This window comes from Lactuca virosa, chromosome 2 (assembly GCF_052849685.1).
Source record: "Lactuca virosa cultivar CGN04683 chromosome 2, Lactuca_virosa_CGN04683_v6, whole genome shotgun sequence".
Taxonomy (NCBI): domain Eukaryota; kingdom Viridiplantae; phylum Streptophyta; class Magnoliopsida; order Asterales; family Asteraceae; genus Lactuca; species Lactuca virosa.
In genome coordinates this window covers 224864302-224888712 of record NC_136427.1, presented here as the reverse complement: position 1 = coordinate 224888712, position 24411 = coordinate 224864302, and the positions used below count along the sequence as shown (strand labels likewise).

General features: G+C 35.7%; 1 protein-coding gene across 1 annotated transcript; it reads left to right on the top strand.

Annotated features, from left to right (window-relative positions):
* The first annotated feature begins 15583 nt into the window (after positions 1 to 15583).
* On the top strand, positions 15584 to 17269 carry LOC145158253 (epi-neemfruitin B 7-O-acetyltransferse L7AT-like). The gene is made up of 2 exons (XM_079077175.1): positions 15584 to 15744; positions 15856 to 17269. Exons 1-2 carry the CDS (start codon positions 15584 to 15586, stop codon positions 17267 to 17269), a joined length of 1575 nt encoding a protein of 524 aa, XP_078933301.1.
* Positions 17270 to 24411: the final 7142 nt, after the last annotated feature.

Sequence of the window (24411 nt, the reverse complement as noted above, 5' to 3'; positions counted from 1 at the left end):
AGGGTGTGCTCATGACTATGGCCATGTCACTTGAGTGGTTTGGCGTGACAGGAATGGTAAGGAATGATTTCGAGGACAAAATCGAATTTAAGTGGGGGAGAGTTGTAACATCCCGTTTATTAAATAAATAAATAGATGAAATTAATAAATAAATAATAAGCCCTAGAATCCCGCGATGTATTTTATATATTATTTTATCGAAGCCCTGAAGCCATAATAATTTAATTAGTGTTAGTCTTGGGAGCTAAATGCTATAAGTTCGGGAATTTACAATATTCTAAATTATATCAATTGGACTTGTATTGAATATATTATTGAGATCAGGGGCTAAAGGTGTAACATTTGGAGTTGGATTGTAAAGATGTCAGAAGACAGGGGCTGAATGGTAATATATGGACTTAAATTGAAAGTAATTTGTAGAGGAGGGGTTATTTGGTTACATTTGGACTCAATTTGAAAGAAAAGAGAGAAGGAGGGACCAAATGTGGCATTATGGGATGAAGTTCATGGAGACAGGGTGTATAACCCGTCACCCTCCCGGTAACCCTAACCCTAAAAACTATTCACAGCCGCCACCGTCACTACCCTCATCCTCCACCCGCCGCTATCGGCTCCGACCACCTAGCACCATTGAACGACTCTTGTCACCAGCAACAACGAAGACCGACATGAAATGGGAGTGAAGCTGCACCGGTTGGAGAATCGGAGGAGCAATGACGTCGTTGGGAGCCACAATCCAGCACCGTCGCTACTCCTTTTTCCGACAACGACAAGGACCATCAGCGGATGTCCCTTCCTCTGTTGTTGTTGCTATAACTCGCGTCGTTGCCTCCTTTCTCCGTTCTTCGTTTGCTGCGCCTCAGCCACGACCACCGCCGTTGTTCTCGGTTGAAGAGGCGCCTTCTTCCTCTTCTGTCCCGTTGTCAGCCACACCACCGGTACCACCAAGAGTTTACGCCGCCACCGATGTGAGTCGTTGTTGTTGTCGTCGTTTGTGTCACTGCAGTTGTTCGCTGTCGCCGCCTTGCGGCTGTTTCACCGTGACTGACGCTCTCCGACCGTTGCATGCCACCAGGTGGGTGGTTGGGTTCATCCTCCGAGCAAAAGGCGTGTGTGTGTTTTGTTTGACCGGAAATCTTAAAAGTGAAGCTGAGTGTGTGTGTGTGTGAGTTATTTTGAGTGTGTGTTTATTTGGATATTGTGTTGTAAAATGTATTGCTTGGCCGGATGATTCAAGGAAAACAACCCATCACCGCCGTGAGGTGGTGGTTGCCACCTCATGCAGCCATTCTGCCGCCACCACCCGCCACCTTGGGTGGCTGTGTGCTTTTGTGTGTGTGATTGTTATTTTGGGATGCTTGGACATTTTTAGCCAAAAATCATAACCACCCCCACGAGGTGATGGTCGCCGCCGTGAGCCGCGATTGACCACCATTACACGAGGTGGTAGTGGGTGGTACGCGACTTAATTAACAATTAATTAACTGAAGAGCTTAACAAATCGACTAATTGGCTCGCGATTGGGTTGGAAACCCTAATTAGGGTTTAGAAAACCCTAATTTTAGATATATGGGTTTTGAGATTGTCGGGACCTACTTTTTGGACCATGGGATTGATGTTATGACTTATACCCGATTACATTGTATGCTTGGCCTAGAGGGGCGATGGACTTAATGGATTAAGTCCTTAATGGGTTAAGTAGGAACACTTAACGCTAATCATCATTTCATGTGAGAAACCCTAATTATTGTTTGGAGCTTGAGTTGGGCCTTTCTGTTGGGCTTTGGTGATAGGGCTATTGATGGGCCATCCAAGAACAAGTATATGGATTGGAATATTTGGATGGGCTTTAGGATAAGGCCCATTGGAAAGGCTTGGGCCCAATTTGGAAAATTGGCCATAGGTGGGCCATAATTTGGCCTTGATGGTTATGATATATTAGACCATTGGAATGCCAAATGTTTGGACTAGAATAAATGGTTGGGCCTTAGGGTAAGACCATGTATAAGTTTGGGCCTAATTTGGAAAATTTGGCCATATGTTGGGCTTTGGTTCATTGTTTGACTTTTAGGCCTTTGGATTGGGCCTTGGGCTTGAATCAAGCTAAGTTAGGTGTAAAGTAGTCTTTTACCCCAAGCATGGACTTATGGTTATGTGTTGGAACCCAATTATTAATTCGGTGTTATTTTGATGTTGACAGTTCGGGAATCTGTCATCCAACAAGTAGAGTTTTGTCTGCGGGACTTCAGTAGTGTGAGGTGATTTATCTTCCAGTAGAAGTGGGTCGAAGGCACCAATGCCGGCCCTCTTGTAGTTGTTTATAGTTGAGATGATTGTCTTTGTGATAATTGTCTGGTATGCCACTATCTGTTATGCTTTATGTGCTAGGATGCTATGATATTATGTGATAGTGGTGGGAGGGGTCAAATCGTCACCGGTTACCGATTGAAAGAGACGAAGGGGTAGACAGTACCAATATATGCCTAATAATATGTTTATGATATGTTATTATGTGGTGGTGGTAGGGGTAAAATAGTCCTAGTAACCGGTTAAGATAAACTGGAGGGTAGGTCAGGCACCCAGATGTGCCTGACAGGGGTAGGTCGGACACCCCGATATGTCTGACAGGGGTAGGTTGGACACCCAGGTATGCCTAACATGGGTAGGTTGAGCACCCAGGTATGCTCATCAGCGTAGGTCTGGCACCCAGATATGTCTGACAGGGTAGGACGGGCACCCAGATATGTCTGGCAGTTTGTGATTATGTGGTATGATGGGGGAACTCACTAAGCTTCGTGCTTACGGTTTTCAGTTTTGGTTTCAGGTACTTCTTCTTCAAAAGGAAAGGAGTCGGTATGATCGCAGCGCATCACACTATGTTTTCCGCACATGAGATCTTTGTGATTATACTCTGATATTGTTTCATTATGACATGTTTTGATTATTTTCATACTGGTTTTTATATGAGATGACACTATGAATGTTTTTATTCTTTTAGTTATATAATAACTTAATAAAAAAAGAAATTTTTGGTCTTGAATTTTGGGATGTTACACTTTAAAATCATTTTCTAGCACTATAAGTGTTAGGTGTGTCAAACCCAACAAATAATAGGGGTACAATAGACTCCAAATACACTGCTTTAATGCATTTAAAAGTAGTACAATACAAGCAGGGTCGAACCACAGAGACATGGAACAATCAATTTATACCTGTTTGCGCAAGGTACTTTGATCACAAGGGGGGGGGTGTGGGTTGTTTGCAAAAGTCTAATATTGAAAATAACAATCTACTATGAGAACATGCAGAAAATGAAATAAACTTGTAAACAATTTCTTGGAATGGTTCTAGTTCTAGTTCTCAATGTTGTCATTTAACTTGAGTATGACTTGATATAATTCATGATTGCTATTCTAAGTTGGTACTGAAAGATAAATAAAAATTGAAGATATTTCAATAGCAAGAGAAACAAAGGAAGAGAAACTAGAGAAATAAATGATTCAATGATCTGATCAAATAATATTATTATGGTTCAAGAGAAAATAACAGTATCTACTCGGACACTACAGTGGAAGTGAGTTGAATCAGCAGCAGACAGTAAACGTCTTCTTTATGGGCGCTTTATTCTGACTCCGCTTATGAAAGGTCAAACAGACACAATAGGCATTGCACTACTACAAAATGAGTCTAATGCAACCTTTTCACAACAGTTGCATTTGATTATAAAGAAGGTTCTACCGAACAAAAAGGTTGCACTAGAAGATTTAATGCAACTTTATTTAAAAAAGTTGCCAATTTTATTAAAAATTGCAACTTTTTATTAAAAAAGTTGCAAATTTTATTGAAAATTGCAACTATTTATTAAAAAAGTTGCAAATTTTATTGAAAATTGCAATTTTTATTAAAAAAGTTGCAAATTTTATTGAAAATTGCAACTTCATGTTCGTGCCCTAGCTCCGTCCGACGTCCAACCTCGCCTCCCCATCGACTCATCAAGCATCGAAAATCTAATCTCCAAGCAGAAGTACCCGTCGGCCGCATCCTGAATCAGACCTCGACTGCGACAACTGACAGGCTATGAGTTCGTCTCAGGTAAACAACTACAATTGTCGACCATTCTTCTAACTTTTTCGATATGTTTCCTCTTTTCTTCTCCACTGTAGGCACTATGCTTTGCTTTACTGTTTGATGTTGTATCACCGAATGGTTTAAGTTGGTGTTGATTTCTCTTCAAGCACTTGCCCAACAAGTTCAACAAAATGATTGAAGTGTTTAACTGTTACAGAGGTAGTTGCTTGAAGCCTTGAACCATTCTAAATTTCTAATTTCAGATGCAAGATTGAATGATTGATAATTGCAAGTTGCAACACATAATTTCATATGTGTTTAAGTGTTTAACCTGTTAACTCTTGGTTTGTTACCAATATGTTTAACTACGCTTGGCTGTTTGTGTATGTATATGAGTAGTTAACAGTTAGTTTGTCACTGTTTCATACAATTGGTACAAAGATTTGGTTGATTTCTACTGTTATCAATGTCAAGCTTCTTAAAAACTGGAATCATAATAAAACAGAAGCTACCACTTATATTTTCCCTTGACAGAACTATAGTATTGGTCCACATGCTTATTTTTTTAAATAGATGGTCCTTCTACTAGACCGAATTAAAGAAATACCCCTGTTATTGAATTTGTTTTATTACAAAAGTGGTCCCTGTGCTGGGCAAAATTAGAGCAATGGACCATATGTTGATTTTTGTTTACTCTAATATGTTTTTCTATAAAGCGTAGTTCATTTCCAATCTAATACTTGTTTTAGTTGCTAATTCATTTTACATTAGGAAGCTGGATTGTGTTTATTAGCCAACAAAGCTTTTGTTCAGTGACAGTTTGTAGAAATAGATCAATGATGAGAATGTTTTGCACAAGAATATTATTATTTCTGTTATCATCCACTAAAGTCCTAATATTTTCATCGATTTGACAAGAAAGTCATAAACTTTGTTTTTTTGACAGTAAAGTCCAAATTACCGACAATTTTTGACACTTTTACCATTTTTTCCCGGTTAGCCGGTTATTAGGACTTTTTTGTCAAAAAAATAAAGTTTAGGACTTTCTTGTCAAATCTCAATTAGGACTTTACTGTAAAAAAAATAAACTTTAGGTTTTTCTTGTCAAATCGTTGAAAATATTGGGACTTTAGTGTATATATCACCCTTGTAAAAGTTTCTTCTTGCTTCGCCGCCAAATCTTGAACTAAAAAGTGGGAACTAATTATACAAACACAAACACACATGCCTAGTCAAAAGGGTGTGAATGTTGAGAAGGGAAAGAAGGGCAATTTCGTTTTTTTTCGGTTTCTTATTTCTCCATTTTTGGGACTACAAAAAGGTAACACAACCCTGGTTCTTTCTTTCTTTCTTGATTATCTCCATTTTTTTCAATGTCGGTTTGTTGAGATTAAAAAAACTATTTAACAAGAAGCAAACGTTAAGGATTTCAATAGGATCTAGCTGACTAGAAAATGTTTCAATAACTCTTACGCTTAAAGAGTATCATACCATTAACTTTCTAACAAAAAAAATGATATATACACTAAAGTCCCAATATTTTCAACGATTTGACAAGAAAGTCCTAAATTTTATTTTTTTGACAGTAAAGTCCTAATTGGCGATTTAACAAAAAAGTCCTAAACTTTATTTTTTTGACAAAAAAGTCCTAATTACCGGCTAACCGAGAAAAAAGGGGAAAAGTGTCAAAAATTGTCTGTAATTTGGACTTTACTGTCAAAAAAATAAAGTTTAGGACTTTCTTGTCAAATCGATGAAAATATTGGGACTTTAATGTATATATCCCTTAAAAGATTGATTATAATTTGTGCAGAAAAAAAATAAATGGTTTTGTGTTTGGTTTATCTGAGAAAATTAATGGGGATGCCTTTAAAGCATCGTTAATGATTTGGGTTGAAAATTTATCAATCTTTCTGTCTTGGCCCTTATAGGTTTATGTTTTCGGTTAGGATTAGGGGTGATCATTTTTCGGTTTAAACCGCGAAATCATCCGAACCGAACCTTATTCGTTTTTTGGTTTCAGTTTAACCGGGTATCAGTTCGGTTTGTGGGTTAGACGGTAACTTTAATCGGTTGGCGGTTTGGGTTGGGTGACAAAACTTGTTTGGGTCGAAAACCGAATAAGATTTCAATACATGTTATTAATTAATTAATATTTATATTCTATATAAGATATATATTAATATATGACATATTTTTATTGTATAAGTAGTACCCAATGCACCTAAAGTTATACACTACAATATATATATATATATATATATATATATATATATATATATATATATATATATATATATATATATATATGATCACGTAGGTGCCGGTATGCCCTGATAAATAGTTTGTTAAATGCGAACATCCATTTAAAGTAATTTCCAACATTCCACTCAAATAATAAATTGTTCATAACAATTTAACATTATATAATATTTGTATTACATTAAAAACATGTATATATGCAAATTTTAGGAAGGATAAGAATTCGAAGGGTAGCATGCAACGGTGTTTTCTAATTGTCGCGAGCAAAAGAAATAAACAAGTCTCTAAAAAATATGCACACGGCTGGTCTAAAAGGTTTTGCTAGAATTCGTGACGAGATGGTAATGTCTTCATTTTGCTTGTGAATTGTGTTTTTATTTCCCCACACTTTGATACTTTATTGTTAATGTCTATGTTACCATGGGTACAGAAAAATGAAGATCCAAACAAGGAATTTCCAACTCTAAGTCAAATGTTTGAACGTACACGTAAAATGACATATGGGCGTGTATATGTTGATACATATGATGACACGGCGAAGAAAATTGTAAGTTTGTATTTCAATTTCACAATAGGTTTTTCCTTTTGATAGTAAACTACATTTTTAGACGTTAAATTGTAGTTTTTAGACGTTCAAATGCAGTTTTTTATATGTAAAAATGTAGTTTTTTAGATGATAAATGCAATTTTTTAGATGTTAAAATGCAGTTTTTTTAGATGTTAAAATGCAATTTTTTTGTACTAAAAATAGCCTTTTTATAATAGATTTTTGGACATCAAGTGGCTGTTTTTTACACAATAAAAAATGTTTTTTCTACATTGAAATGCAATTTTATTTACAATATAAACAACTTTTTAATGGTAGAGTTTTTAGCAATATTATCCTATTCATCTTTGAATAATCTTGAAGGAACAAATGCAGAACTACAAACCTCTAGAAGATGGAAGTGATGTCGTAGATCCTTATATGATTGTGATGAACAAATAGAATGATGGATATCGTCCGCTTTATGGTAGAGGCGTTACTAATAGATTGATAAAAAAATGGGTGGTGGTGATGCATCATACATGATTCCGGTGGGACTTATGGATCATTCAAAGATAATGAAGTTGAAAGAAATCAGTTGATTAAAATGTGAAAAGAGATTAGAGGACCATGAAATAAAACAGACTAATTAAAAGCTATGCGAATAGATATTAATAACCAACGAGAAAACCTTGAAGCCATGATGCGGAAGTTTGTGGAACAACAACCTTCAGCACGTCGATAGTTGATAATATGATTTATTATCTATTTTTAGTACACGCTGTAGGATGTTTTTAATACTTTTTTTTTGTTATTATAGTTGACAACTTGGTGTTGACTGTGAATTATGGTTATTATTTTGAATTTAGACATGTCAAATGAGACCTTAAAATTGTATAAGATATTTATGTTATTATTGTTATGGTGTAATTTTAGTAGTAATGAATATTTATAGCAATGTAGTAAACATATGTAGTGTCTACATGAGTAGGAAAAAAAATGGCGCATTGCCGTTAGAAAAGTCACAAAAATAAAGTTGCATTTAACTGTAAACAATGTTGCATTTTTTGCAATTAAAGACGTAACAAAGGTTGCATATATCAAATAGAAATGTTACAATTCTTTACTAGAAACATAATAAAGGTTGCAAGTGATTATAAAAAAAGTTGCATTTTGTAACTAAAACAGTTAAAAATTTGCATCTAAATGTAAAAATAAGTTGTTTTTGTATAACAAAAGTTGCATTAAAAAAGTTGTATCTAAAAAACATTTGCAACTATTTCAAAAAGGGTTGCATTTTCCAAGAAAAAAGTTGCTTTAGATCTAATGCAGCTTTACCTAATGTAACCTTTCGTAAAAGGTTGCTTTAGGCATTATGCAATTTTTTCAAGGCCTAATGCAACCTTTTAGCGGGGTTGCATTAACTTCATTTTGTTGTAGTGTTGCTATGCGAAGAGTTTTGTTTGGAGAAATCGAAGGAACATGTATCACACGCGCAAAATCTGAGAAAAATATCACACGAATATTCTACCAAAAAAATTTAAAGAATTAGAATTTCTAAATATAAATCGAAATTGTTTCTTCTTTCAAATGCCTATTTATGCTTAGTTTGACTCAAAGACAAATATTTCTTCATATTTTTGGTAATTATCTATTCGTGGAATAAGTGATGATCCGATGGTTCTTACTCAGGGAATCTTTGGGCTTAATTAACACGCTCTAATACCCCTTTCTTGTCAAATTATCTAACCAAAACACGCTCTTTGACTAGACCTAACTTTACTAATTCAACCTAAACATACTCTTAGATTGCATTGAAAATCTGCATTAAGTTTTGTATAAGCTTCCCAACAATGTTCATTTCTTCTCATACGCGCGGAAGTGTGAAAACATGTGATATATGTTCTACAATAAGAAAACCTATTATTTTTTACCAATCATTAAGTTTATAGAACGGTTAGGTTCTCCTAAAAGTTAATTAACTACACAATAATTCAATTTGTATAAGTAGCCCATCAAATATAACTCAACTTAAAGGATTCTAGTTTAAACACGAAGATAATCACTATAACAGAATCATAAATCAAGTATCAAGTATCAAGCCATATGCTTCAAGTCAAGCAATCAACATGTTTTGAACAAGAACTAGAAATTAGGGTTCTTAGCCACACATGGCTAAGAACAAATGAACCAACAAAAAAATGGAAATGGATGTGTTTAATTCTTACAAATGGAAATAAAAATTGTTTGCAATGATTTGGTCTTCTCAAAAGCTCCAAGAAATCTCCCAAAATCGCCCCCAATAGCCAAAACTTGCTCCAGAAACCTTCCTTGTTTGTAAAATGGCGATGTCCTCCAATTTATCTCCACAATTAACTACTCATGTTCTTTCAATAAGACCATATGTTTTTAGCTTGGGCATGCCTTTTGCCCATGTGTTTTTAGCATAGCCATGTGTTTTGATCATGTGGTTTTGGCATGGCCATGATTTTTGGATCAAGTCTAGCTTTACCCAGGGTCATGTTGCTCAAATATAAGATGAAAAAGGACAAACACAACCCATGTCGGTGTGACATGAACTGTGTTTCAAATGTGGTCGTTTGTTATGATGAAATGCAATGACTATGGTTATGTCTTCAAGTTCTTTTCCGCGACAATACCGGTCTATCTTCTCTTCATGATCCATTGCTCCATTGCTCTTTTCCATAGCTCCAATGCTCCAAGCTCCAAGCTCCATAATGCCTACAAAATTAATAAAAATAATGAAATACTAGTTATTCTAAATAAGACATGCAAGTGCCCAAATAGTTAACTAAATGCAAGAATTAGGAAGTAAAATGCAATGTAAAGACAGAAATAGACGTGCAAAATAGGTGCATAAAATGCACCTATCAAACCTCCCAAAGCTTAGAACTTTCTTGTCCTCAAGAAAGAACAAAATGAAGAATGACCCTAAAGAAAATGATAGGTGACTAAAAAGAAACTAAGATGAAAATAACGGAAAAAATGAAAAATATCCTAAAGGGATTTAAGAGCGCATGCATACAATGAAAGAAAATTAAAATAGTGAAAATAAAATATGTACCAAAATATTAAGAAAGCTTCAAAGATAATATTTTTTTAACATCAATGCAATGAACAAAACAAAACAAATGGGATTTAATCCAATTAACCTGATTGTGTCACACAGTCGAAGATGTACATGTCGTGCCTTGAACTAACTGGAAAATAGCCCCATAAAGATATATAACATTATAAACAAGAATTTTAGCCATTCCCTAATACAACTCAACAAAATCAAAAGTTACAACACTTGTTCACTTTTACCGGTATTGGTTAGCATATGGAACAAATTATGGTCTTATCTCGTGAAAACATATATGATGGAAAATATGCTCAATCATCTTCATTTTGCAAAACATGACAATGACCGAATCAAACTATTTGTTGATCAAAAACAATCTTTTTCTAAAAAATCTTTACTAAAAATTCCCTAGGATTTACCTAGATTTGTTACTTGTTTCATACCACTTACACCAGTCAAAGTAGTTAACAATCAGTCCAAATTTCATAAGTTCAAGTCTAAGTCCAAGGGGATCTTTTGGCAGCTAAGTTTTCCTAATTGTATTTATTTATGCAACTCAAGTTGTTGTGGAATTATCCACTTATTGAATCGATATTGTGGAATTGTCCACTTATTGACTCGAAATTGTGGAATTATCCATTTATTGACTCAAAACTGTGGAATTATCCACTTATTTACTTGATCACAACATTTTTTTGTTTTATTTTTTTGGCTTAATTCTTTATATTTTCGTCCATGACTTTTTCTATTGTTAGGACATTTCACGGTCTATTACCGTTAGAGACTTCTAAGGTATTTTTCAGGTCATTGATGTAAACACGCAAGGACTCGTAAGTATAGTTAGAAACTATGTCCCAAGCAGGGTACTTAAAAGGTAATATGTAGAAATGAGTTTTTAGAGCGTTGGAACGTTCGGGTCACTAAAATTTTTTATTCCTTTTTTATTGAATTTGGAGTTTAGGTTCGATTGAGCAATAACGAATCATAAGACCGGTTGTGCATTCCAAGGGCTAACGTATACCTGTTATTATGCTTCGGTGTTGACAACACCTTCATTTTCTGTTTTGCACGAGTAGCTTCAGAAGACGTGTTCGTGTGTGATTAGATTGTTTTTAAAATTTGTATTGAAAAAAACAAGCAAGTCTAATCTCAAGGCATACGACTCACATACCAACTCAACTGTTTTTTGAAAAGGTTAGGTTGTCTTGGATAAATTTTTTTTGACAATGCAGAAAGATAAAAATGCTAAAAACAGAAAATCTTTTTGGAATTTTTATAAGTTTTTGGATGGAATACAAATTAAGAATAAGTTGAAAATAAAATATTTTTGTAATTGTTTTGGTGATTAACAATGTGAAATGCAAAGAAATTCAGAAAAAAAAAATATTTTTGTGATTTTTTTAGAAGCTTTGAAATGAATGAACTTAAAAGTGAAAATAAGAAAAGAAAAATCTTTTTGGATTTTTGAAATGTTTTGGATGATATGCATGAGGAAAGTAGAAACTAACATACAAAGACTCCTCACCAAGCTTAAGATTAAGCATCGTCATCGATGCTTGGAGAGGGTAAGGCAACCTACTAAGACATGAATGTATAAATATATAGAGCATATGAACAGATTCTCAACAATTCTAGTCAAACAATCTTAAGATTCATGCATCAAACTTGAGATATGGAAAGAATGTAGCAGCCAAAGATGACACTAGTTTCTAATTAACTCACCGACATGTTAATAAACTAGTCCCTTTAATTTTTTTGTCATTTTATGCTTAATTATTTGTTGCGTATAACTTAAAATGATCATGTTACCTATAAAAATATCATTAACTTGTTGTGACTATGTGCCTACATGAGTATACTAAAATGTAAATTAAAGTAATTAGAATTAAATAAATGGAGAACTTATAGAAGTTCAAGGAGACAAAATGGAATCTCACAAAGTAGGAAATAAATAAATGATATGAAGGAGTAGATTATGGAACAAGATGAGAAGTTCAGGGACTAAAACTGTTACCTTTCCTATTAAATACCTGTTAAAGGTAGTAAATACATATGCATCGTATTCCCCTGCTCCTCAGCCGCCTTACCACTGGCATCCACCATCAGATCGTCGATTGTATCCCCACCACCATAAGACCTTAAATTCTCACACATTTTAAAACCTACTTTCTTGTTTTCATCACTATCATTAGCAATATTCCCTCATGCCCCTCCTTCTCGACAATTGATACATTGAAATGGTGGTGGTGCAACAAGTTAACTGCCACCACCTAACCCCCATCATTAACTATTCAAGTTTTCTCTTATAAATATAATTAATGAGATTGGATGCAATTATGGTTTTCAATTGAGGGGTAGAAGAAAGAGGTGAATGGGTGGGGGGTAAGGAAAAGGGTTGGGATGGGGTGAGTGGTCCTTTATTAATTTTCAATTATCAAGATGTAATACCTTACATGGATTCATTCTAAAGAAAAAAAAATATGAAATTCTAAACATTTAACAAGTTTGAATTTATAAGAAAAAACAGAAAAATATTGAATTATTGAAATTAAATTGTTTGTTTTTCTTTTAAATTAAATAAATAATTTAGATAAATAAACAAATGAAACTAATGAAACTTTAATGTAGAAAATTTGAAATTAGAAGGAAGTCAATTCGTTTCAAAAAAAAAAAAGGAAGTCAATTAATGAAACTGATATGTATTTATTATTACATTTATTGTAATTATCACATTTAAATATTATGTGAAAATTAATAAAATGAAAAAAACCACAAAATGTCGTGTGGAAAAAAATTAATTGAAAATAACCACAAAATGACATGTGGCCAAATCAATGAAAATGTGACATATGCCAAAAAGTTCTTTATTTATTAGGGAGGATTGTAAATAGGTAAAAGGAAAAAGAAATTAAAAAGTGTAAAATTGTATTTTTATTTTCACCAGGGACCATATATGTAGTTTTCCAAACCATGGGGATACGTCTTGTACATTTTTCATAAATTAGACCAAAAGTATGAATCTATCCAAACTACAGGGACCAACACTATAATGTACTCTAGTAGTTTAGGAATAGATTAGATTTTGTCATTTAAAAAAAAATTAGACAAAACTTCAAAAATGGTCCCTGTGGTTTTCGGAAATCTGAAGTTTAGTCCGTAATTTATAAAAACCTCACAGATGGTCCCTGTGGTTTCAAAACTTTTAACAAATGGTCCTTTTTGCTAACTCCGTTAACATTTAGTCGTTAAGTGAAGGACATTTCTGTCATTTCACAACCACAGTGACCATTTATGAAGTTATGCCTTATTTTAAATATATATATATATATATAATTATTTAATATTAAAGGGCCTCACCCCTCTGTGTGTGTGTGTGTAAACTATGAATCTTTAAACTCCATACCAGATTGTTTCTTTCTACCTCGATTCACCTTGCACTAGATTCTTAAACTCAACATTCAAATAAATAAGAAACGAAATGAAAGAATAAAACCAAATCATTATGCAAACATACAGATTTCTCGATGAAGAAATGAATAAATCCATATAAACAAAACGAAACCCACATGATCTGTTACTGTAAACAACTCTAGAAAGATTAGAAAACAACCAAAACATATCCACACCACACAGACCAAATGATCTGAAGATGAAGAAGAGTCATGGCTCTGTTCGGTGGTCGGAGCACCATCAGAAATGCGTTTCTGTGCACTTGAATTCTTCTTGTATATCCGACAAAGCACCCAATCATCCAACAGTTGAACCAAAATCAAAACCCAGATTAAAAATATAGTAAATGAAGCAGAAAGATTTTTAGAAACAAAAAACAGATTGATCGTACTCACCCTTGAAATTGAATCCCCAACTCAAATTGAATCCATAGCATCGCCTCAACAATGGTACGTGTTAATAGTCTCGGAGGCGACAAAGGAAGACTCGGACAAGATTGAAATCACAAATCCTCTGTATAACCCTCGAACACCATCAGTTTGAATGATCTTCCTAAATACATCAATTATACCATTATATCTAATCTATGCACCATGTCCACCTTGAACCATCAGTCTCTGACTCACAACATCAATTGGTGTTCAAACCATTTGAGCAGCCACGACTGCACTTAACCCATCTACAACATTCGCAATGACATCTGCTTTTGCCTCTGAAAACCTAATTTTCACAGTAACACAACCGAGAATAGGGCAGCGCCTAGGAAGAAGAACTGTGATTTATCAAGCATCTCCCAATCAATGTCGGCTGGGAGATGTATTTCCGTTCCCGACTCATCCTCCTCCGTTCCCAAACTCATCTTCGCCACTTTATCTGAATGCTAAACTATATTACACACAAATCAAAACAATATTGAAAAATACTTCTACTTGGATAGAGCAATTTCCACAAACACCTTACCTACAAACTTATGCCGATCAATCTACTACTGATACTAAATTACTAAAAACCCCAAATTAACAAAAACAAAAACCCTAATCCTGAAATTCGTGGTAGACGATAAGTTATCGATTTGTGTCTTGTGTGTGAGAGAGTTGATCGAAGCTAATAAGAGAGAGAGAGAAAGAGAGAGAGAGACAGAGAGAGAGATGATCGAAGCTAATAAGAGAGAGAGAGAGAGAGAGATTAAATTCCATTTTTTATTTTTCTTTTTAAAAAAAATAATAATAAAAACCTCATAAATGGTCCCTGGGTAGTGAAATGACGAAAATACCATTTACTTAACGGACAAATACTAACGGAGTTAGCCATAAGGACTAAACATTAAAAGTTTTGAAACCACAAGGACCATCTGTGAGGTTTTTAAAAATTAAAGACTAAACTTCAGATTTCCGGAAACCACAGGGACCAATTTTGAAGTTTTGTCTAAAAATTATTAAAAACATACGTCATTACAAATCTAGGGGGGGGGGATTTTTTTTATTAATCTTGAATTATTTAATAAAGAGAAAATAATCTACCATAAAACAATAATATGTACTGTAAAAACGAAATCAATAATTGTGATGGGTGAAAATAATCTACTAACCAAACCATTTTAATATAATATATTTGCTAAAAGAGTGGTATTGAATTTTGATCGATTAAAAACATATGATTTAGATATAAAACGAAACAAACCAATAATATTAATAAAAAAATATGATATACTGGTGGTATGTGATTGTATTGAAAATTTTACTGGGTAATTGTTTGGAATTAGTTGGGATAAGTAAATCATTAAAGATTTCAAGGTGCTACGATAATTAATTATATGTTTTTCACTTTTTAGTAATATACTCTTTGTTATACATACACAATCATTCAAAATATAGTTATATGCACACATTTATTATATAGTTATAGGCATGCTACACAATCATCTAAGATGTGAGAAAACTTTCTTAATATAGTTATATATATCCATACGCAATCATTCAAGATGCGACTCAAACTTTCTTCATATAGTTACATGCATAATAATTGATATAGTTATACACACGCAATCATTCAAGATTCAAGATGGACTTTCTGTTTTTTTTTCTTTTTATAGTAACTTACTTCCTATACATTTACCTATATATAGAGATTCAAATGAGAAACAAAGCATCAACATCTTATATACAGTCTAGTTGAAAAGGCTTTAGGTGAAAATGATAAGGCTATTCGGTAGCTTGTTGGTCTCCTCAAAGGCATCCAAGCAGTCTCTTCTTGTCCGTGAACAGTTACTTGCTTCATATCTCATTACTACCAAGCAATGTTCTTATGAACCTCGGTTCTTTTCAACTCAACGACCAAGTCCAATACCTCAAGAGTACGTGCACTTTTCTCTGTGATTAAAAGTTAATTGAACTTGGTTTCTGGTTGCAAATAGGGTTCATTCTTTTGAATATAAGACAATTATTTTTCATGTTTTATAATGCAGATTCAAGTTTTCGCAGACTTATGGTGGTGTTAAAAGTGTCCAAGAAAAGAGCAAAAGTGGAATCCGTGTTATTTCTATACAACATGTGAAGCCTGCTAAGCCAACTCCCCATGAACTCCGATTATACAAGCTTTCTGCATTGGATCAAATCAACATTCCCTCTTATGTTCCATTTATTTTCTTTTATCCAAACAATGCTAACGGAAACACCAACATCAACATCGACAACTTGGTGGTTGAAAGATACAAACTGTTAAGGGATTCATTGTCGGAAACACTCACTCGATTTTACCCATTTGCAGGAAAGTATATTGATGATAATCATATTGAATGTAATGACGAAGGTGTGCATTATGTCGAGACACAAGTTGATGGTGATCTCTCAAGTTTTGTGGCCAAACCAGATTACAGTTTACTCCAGGGGCTACTTCCTCTAAATTCTAAGGAGCCAACACGAGGACAGTATCTCGTTATGATCCAAGTGAACTTCTTTAGTTGTGGTGGTGTTGCTATTTCCATGTACAATTCGCATAAGCTTATTGATGGTCGCACATACTCGACGTTCTTAAATGCTTGGGCGTCTACAGCAAAGGGAGATCCCCAGAAGATGCTTTACCCTAATTTTGTCTCTTCATCTCTAGTCCATCCCAACACTAAAGCGGCTTCAAATGCGTCTTGCCCTCTATCATTCTTAGCTGTAAGGCCTTTGATGTTGAAGAGTGGAAAGTGTTCCACCAAGAGATTTCGGTTTGATTCCTCGGCACTACAAGCACTAAAGGAGAAAGCAGCTGCATCATCATCTATCTCCTCCACTCGTGTTGTAGCAGTGACGTCACTGATTTGGAAGTGCGCGACAACTGCTGCAAGGACATTACATGGAGAAAGACCATCCATTTTGCAATTTGCCATGAATATACGAGGAAGATTTACGCCACCTTTACCAGAAAATGCTATTGGGAACATTTGTTGGACCGGTGTAGCTAGTTGTGAATTAAAAGATAGCTTAAGATTGGAGACCATGATTGGGCACGTTAAAGGTGGTATAGCGAAAGTTGACAATATATTTCTTGAGAAGTTTAAAGGCGAACAAGGGAGTGATTATATTGTTGATGGGATGAAACGTTTAGGGGGTCAAATGTCACGCTATGATGCAGATTACTACTCGTCTAGTAGCATGTGTAATTCTGGGTTATATGAAGCAGATTTTGGATGGGGAAGGCCAGTGTGGTCATGCTATGGGAATTTTAACGACAATATTCCTCTTTATGCCAATATTATAATATTGATGGATACAAGCAACGGTGATGGGGTTGAAGCATGGGTAACGCTGGGCCAAGAAGAAATGGACATACTCGAGTGTGACCCTGACCTCCTCTTATACGCTTCTGTCGAGCCTAGTCCTTTGCAAAGTTGATTCATCATATATGATTTGCATGGCTCTTTTTTATACGTATCTTCAGTTGCTTTAAAATTTGTTACCAAGCACTCAAGCAGTGCTTTTCAAGTTATACTAATTAATATATGCATGTTAACTTATATTATACATTTCGAAACTTCAAACAGTTGTACATTTGTTATATTAATTAGACAAAATTGCAAAAATATCCCGGTATGCAATTTTTTGGGGTTTTATTCTAAACCATAACTTTTTTGGATTGGTGGTCATTTTGAGTTGGTTTGCTTGTGATTTTGGTCATTCGGTAAACTAAAAATACTAAATTGCCCTTATTATATTTATTTTCCATTTTTCTTTTTTTCCTGTAAGTATTTATATATAAAAAATAAATGTAGGGGTCAACATACTCTCTCTCTCTCTCTCTCTCTCTCTCTCTCTCTCTCTCTCCATCGGACGCTAATATGTACCTAAACACCACCCCTCATTCATAGAAAGTACCTGCAACAACCCCATCTTCTTCACTATCCTTTCTCGTTTTTCCTCCACTGAATTCGAATGTTAATTAACCAGATCAATAACAAAAAAGTGGAAACTAACTGTGTATATGTGTTCTAGAGAGAGAGAGAGAGAGAGAGAGTCGGTTCTCTAAGCCTACCAGCCTTCGTCAATGTTGGTACATTTTCCAGTAAAGGAAGTGTTATAGGTGGTACATTGAAATGGAACCTCAACCGCCAGCTTCTTCTTTTCCGATCATGACTCAGCCGCCCACTTCATCTTCTCCGGCCCAGGCTCCGCTCCCACCTTCGATCTACTTGTGATAAAAAATCTTCTAATTTGGTTTAAGCATTCTTCAATGTTTTCGATCTACAACATTTCATGCTCTGTTTCGATTTGCACCAAATACGCTTCAAAATACGAATTTGCATGCTCTGGGTCTTCTTCTGATTTTGGTTTAAGGTTTGTGTTTGACTTTTGTATCTGAATTTTGTACTTGATCTAGATTGCTATAAGTTTCGATTTTTTTATTTTGATTTTTGAGTGAGATGCTGGCCAGAGAACAGGGAAATGAGATGGTGGGTTCAAAGGTCTACTATGGCTAACCTGGATCATTTGAGTTTCGATTTTGGGTTGTTTTTCGTATTGTCATACCACCTGCACATGATTCAAGTTTCGTATTCATCTTCTTCAGTGTGTGTCTCACACAAGCGGTAAAGGAAAGAAATAAAATAGGGTGAAGGGTATACAATCCAAATGCAAGAATCAATTATTTTAGAAGGGTAAATTGGATTTTTTGATGGTGTAACACCCCGACTCCCAGGTACAAGTTCTAAAGCATTATATACATATTTATGGACCTACTCAACGAGTAGGTTGCCCCCAACTCGTCGTGTAGAGGCGGGTTAGCCCGCGTGGGTTATTGGATCTACTCGACGAATCGGTGGACCTAAACTCGACGAGTAGGAGCTGGGAAATGAAACCCTAATTTTTAGGGTTTGCACCGTATTTAAAGGACCTTAAGTCATTTCCTCCAGTCCCTTATCACCCCCTTGACGCCTAGAAGAAACCCTAATCGCTATTAACCTTGTTCTTGAGTGTTGTGAAGCTTAAGACTGATTTTTAGTGCATTTTGTGAAGAAGGTGTGAAATATAAGAAGCTTGGAGCAAAGAGGAGCTTGTGGATCTGACTCTGCTTCTTCTTGGCATCATTTTGAAGGTAACAAGTCGTTACCTTGGCTTATCTTTAGCTAGATCCCTTCATGTTTAGGTTTAGGGCCATCTTTATCACATTTGGGAGTCATTTCGAGTATTGGGGCAAGATCTGAAGTTGCAAATTCAAATCTGGACTCCCCTTGGTCCCTTTAGCCATAAAGTTATGACATTTGGCAAGCTTGGGTCCTTCCCTTTGAGTTAACCTTTCCCTTAGTCTAGTTTTGGCATTTAGGACCATGCATGCACGTAAAGTTTGCAACTTTACGTGCAAAACATGCCCTAGGAGGTTTGATCTGCAATATGGAGCTTTGGGGTGGCTTAAAAACATATGTATAAGAAATGGACTGCATGAACTCGACGAGTCGCATAGACGACTCGGCGAGTCTGGTGAAGATTTACCGTGGTTGGGTTCTGCATGGAATCGTCGAGTCAGTAAGGGTTTTCCCCGACTTCTGGACACGCATGGACTCGACGAGTTGGTTGGAAGCTCAGCGAGTCAGTTACGGTTTCATGACTTCCTTAGTTCTTAAGGAACTCGACGAGTTGCTAGCTGGACTCGACGAGTCAGGTCAACATGGATCGTTGACTTTGACCAAGGGTTGACCAGTTGGACTTTGAGGGTATTTTGGTAAATTGGGATTCTGATGGACTTGGTCCTATGGTGGTGATAGGTGGTTGAGTTCGTGGCTACGATTCGAGAGTTTTGCATTATCACTACAGTTCGAAATCTGTGAGGTGAGTTTTCCTCATTATACTCAAGGGTCTAAGGCACCAAGGCCGGCCCTATTGGATTGTTATCCTGATATGTTATGCTAGTATGAGTTGTTAGATCAGTATCCTGGTAGATAGGATGGTATTATGTTGCTATGATATGTTAGATCAGTACCCTGATAGATAGGATGATGTTATGCTAGTATGATATGTTAGATTGGTTTGTCTGTCTATAGACTGTTATGTGATTATCTGATATATGTGCACATGTTTGAGTGGTGGTTGAGGCTCATCTGCTTTGTGAGAGAGCCAACAGACCTAGGCATTCCAACCCGATGGTTGTGGGTCATGAGTATTCCATCCCGAGGATGATTGGGCTCGTAGTATGAGGGCATTCCAACCCGATGGTTGTGGGCATGGGGTATTCCATCCCGAGGATGACTGGACCCATAGTATGTTGGCATTCCAACCCGATGGTTGAGGGCCTAGGGTATTCCAACCCGATGATTGATTGGACCCATAGTATGTTGTTTGTGTTTATGTATATGTTGATGTGTGCATGGGTATTTTGGGGGAACTTACTAAGCTTCGGGCTTACAGTTGTTGATTTTGGTTCAGGTACTTATGATGATCGCGAGAAGGTGAATGCGTGATCGTACACCTCCTATTGTTTATGATTTGATTCTGGGATATTTTGGACACTGAACTATTTTGAAAACAAGTTTTGTAATAATCATTGGTTTTGAAATGTTTTAAAAAGTTTAAATTTGGCATGATTTTTATGGGTGTTAGAGATGGTGGAATCGAATGTTTGTAAGAAAGAAATTACATCTGTAATGCTAGAATCGATTGTGAACAAGGGTTGGATCGCAAGTGGGTTTGCACAGGAGAGAGAGGGAGAGAGAGAGAGAGAGAGAGAGATATGTGGGCCCAAATTAATTATTTATTTTCTTTTTCATTTAAATTAAATAGAAAAAACATAAAAAATATATCAGAAGGGCCATTCATTTCAATTTTACGAGGAACCAAATTTACGTACTAACATGGCCAAAATGACCAAGAAGCCAAAAAAGTCAGGGTTTAGACTAAAATCCCCAAAAAAATGCATACCACATGGACCGTTTTTGCAGTTTTGTCTATTAATTATATTTTTAACCGGTTTATGTTTGAAACTACTTTTGTGTATTTTCAAAAAAATTAATAAAAAATTATTAACCCTACAAGAAATGGTCTATTCGACGGCATTGAACTACTTTTGGGGAAAATATGTTGTAGCTATTGGTAGCTAGCAAATGTGACTAAACGAAGGTGTACCGTATATATAGATGTATGCAATTCGACATGTTGTCACGGTAGACTTTTTAACCACGATTAGTGTGATCGATGATGGACGAACCCCCCTATGTTGATTGAACATCCTAATCCAATGGTGATCCTGGTTGGCAATCCTTCGTGGTACATTAAATTTGTGGCGACGTCAATAAATAGCGACGACATTTGTCTCCGCTAAAGCCTTCTACCTTTAGATCGTCTTCTCCTCTCTTTTCCCCATTACACGATATCTATTTGCATTCTCTCTAACTCTTTGGTTATCGGCATATTCCAGCGCCACCGACCGCCACCGGCCACCCGCTAAAGCCTTCTACCTTTATATATTAGACTTTGTATAATATATATAACGTATTTGGTACTTAATTTGTTATGTCGTATTATTAAAGTTTGAATGTTTGGATCAGTTTTATGCAATCTATGTTTCATATCAGTTTTTAATATTTAATGTATTGGATTTTCTACAACTAGAAGGTGTTATTAAAGAAAAGAAAAAAAGCGTATTAGCAGTGACAAACATGTAAGTGTTGACGTCCGATATTAACAACTGATATGTTTTAGGTGAAACAAATAAACTAGAAAACAATTCCTAAGTTCACATGCAACCTACTTTGGATCTATGTTTTAACTATTGAACATATAACTTTGAATTGCAAAACAAGAACCCTAAGGAGAGAGGCTATTTTCGAAATTAACCAACTAGGGTTTTAGAGTTACATACCTTTCAATTGTTATAGCAAACAATTGGTAATCCTTTGATCTTGATCTTCTTGGAAGCCTAGCACCACAAATGTAATGTCTCTAATGGAATCACACCCAAGAGGTAGCAAGAAGGAAACTTGTGAGGAGAGAGAGAGAGTAGGGTATGCAAAAATCGGCCTAGGTTTTTTCCAAGGTAGGAGTCACCGATTTTGAGAGCCAGGAGGCTCCTTATATAGCTGAGGGATCTAGGGTTTAGGGAAAACCCTAATACTCCTTTGCTTGGGGCCTAAGCTTATCCAAAGGCCTTATCCAAGCCCATTGGACGAAATCATTAGGGTTTCCCCTATAGATTTCGTCCACCCCCTTCCAAGGAGGTTCTGGAACCTTCCACTCAACTATTTGATAATTGCAAACTAGTCCGTGCACTTTATAATTAATACAATTAACCCCAAAATTAATTCTAATTAATTTCTGGCTAACTATTAATTAAACCTGATGATTTCTAATTAATATATTAATCTTTTAACATATTAATAAATCATTTATATTAGTTTATTAATCTTATAATAAACCAATATCTCTCCTTTCATAATTTCCTTGTCCAGTTGCTAGGTTTGAGGGCAACCCAAAAGGACTGTGTTGCTATCAATTCAAGTACATACCAATTATAGTTATGGGCTTCGACACCTAATCCAACAGTCTCCCACTTGGATAAGTTTGTAACTATAATTGCTAGTATGACTTCTAAATTTGACCAGCAAATTGTAGCTTCCAAAAGCCGTTGTTGAACTCTGACCCAGTCGGTTACATGTCCTAAGATAAGTGATCATATAATCCTCCGTTCTGCAAGATATCCCCAGACATAAGACATGGAATGTAGTCAATCTCTTTGTCCAGAATCTATGTTTCCCGATTTCTGATTTGTGATGATATAGGACTTCTAATTGAACACATCAATTTACTCCTGGCTGGGCCCAGCACATAAGTCAACACCAAATCATCGAGGGGCCCACAGATATCGCTTTTCCGGTTAGGGCAAAAGGAACGAATAAACGTTGACTCATATGCTTGTATCTTTTACTCATCAAACTATACATGACAATACATTTTATGACACCAAGTTACTGATGTGTTTTCGTATCACCAATGTATAACCGACTTTGCAAATTACAACTCATATATCTTCGTTTCAAGATTATACAATATTATCGTCTCAGTATTACTCGTGATGAATTCCATGAAGTAATACTCTGAGCGAGGGTTTATCCAATACTCAAATCTCTATTTCTAAGTACTCATGAACATTGCAGCAATTCTATTGCTATGTCTAACTCCCTTAGACAATCTGTAATCCAATTCATGACAATCTTAATTCACTACTTACTTCCAAAAGTACGAGCGACTGTGGAGTTTGAATAATCATATTATTCGGGAAGTAAAACATGCAAAATATGAAACACAATAATAAACAATTAACAAAAGGCAGTAACCAAACTCATAAATAATACTTTATTATTTAATCACCAAAAGTCAATTACATTTACTTTGTTACAAGTTTCAGAACAAAACTAATCTAACTACTAAAACTAATATCATCTCTCAGTCCAATGCTCCGAGCATGTTGAATATGCTTTAACCCTACTCAGACCCTTTGTGAGGGGATCTGCTGGGTTGTCCTCAGATGATACCCTCTTTACAACAAGATGGCCTTCTTCTACTCTATGTCTTATGAAATAGTACTTTCTGTCGATATGTCTGGTTTTACCATGATCTCTGGGTTCCTTTGTTAAGGCAACCGCTCCTTCATTATCGCAGAACAGTTCCATAGGCTCCTGGATGGTTGTAACAACTCTGAGATCTCCGATGAAGTTCCTCAACCAAGTTGCTTCTTTCGACGCTTCACTCGCTGCTATGTACTCTGATTCACAAGTAGAATCAACCACTGTATCTTGCTTGGAACTTTTCCAAGTAACTGCTCCTCTATTCAGTAAAAATACCCAGCCTGATTGAGAACGGAAGTTATCTCTATCTGTTTGAAAGCTGGCATCACTGTAACCATCTACTCTCAAAGTATCATTGCCACCAAGCACAAGGACCCAGTCCTTTGTCCTTCGCAAATACTTGAGTATATTCTTAACCGCTATCCAATGAGCTCTACCGGGTTTCCATGATAGCGACTGACCATGCTCAAAGCAAATGCCACATCAGGGCGAGTACATGTCATAGTGTACATGATCGATCCGACAACGGAAGCATAAGGTACATAACTCATGTCAACTATTTCCTCATTTGTACTCGGGCATTGAGTCTTACTCAATTTGGTATTGCTCTGGATAGGTAGCTCTCCCTTCTTGGAAGTTTCCATACTAAACCTCTTTAGTACCTTATCCAAGTATGTCACACCCCAAAACCGGAACGGCGGAAACGTTCGGGGGTGGAGGACGTCATGTACAGTATCACAACAATGCATAGTAGTAAACAAGCAACAACATCATCCATTGCATTAATAATATAATTTAATACAAGTGTGTTCTGTCAAGTTTAATAGACACCAAAAATATAAATCAAAATAAAAGATGAGTCTTGAACGAGCTCCATCTTCTCAAAACCTGGCACCGGTACCTGTCTACTGGTGACCTGAGAATACAAGTTATTTTGAAAGAGTTTATCAGCTTTAAAGCTGGTGAGATCATAAGTATTTTAGTGTA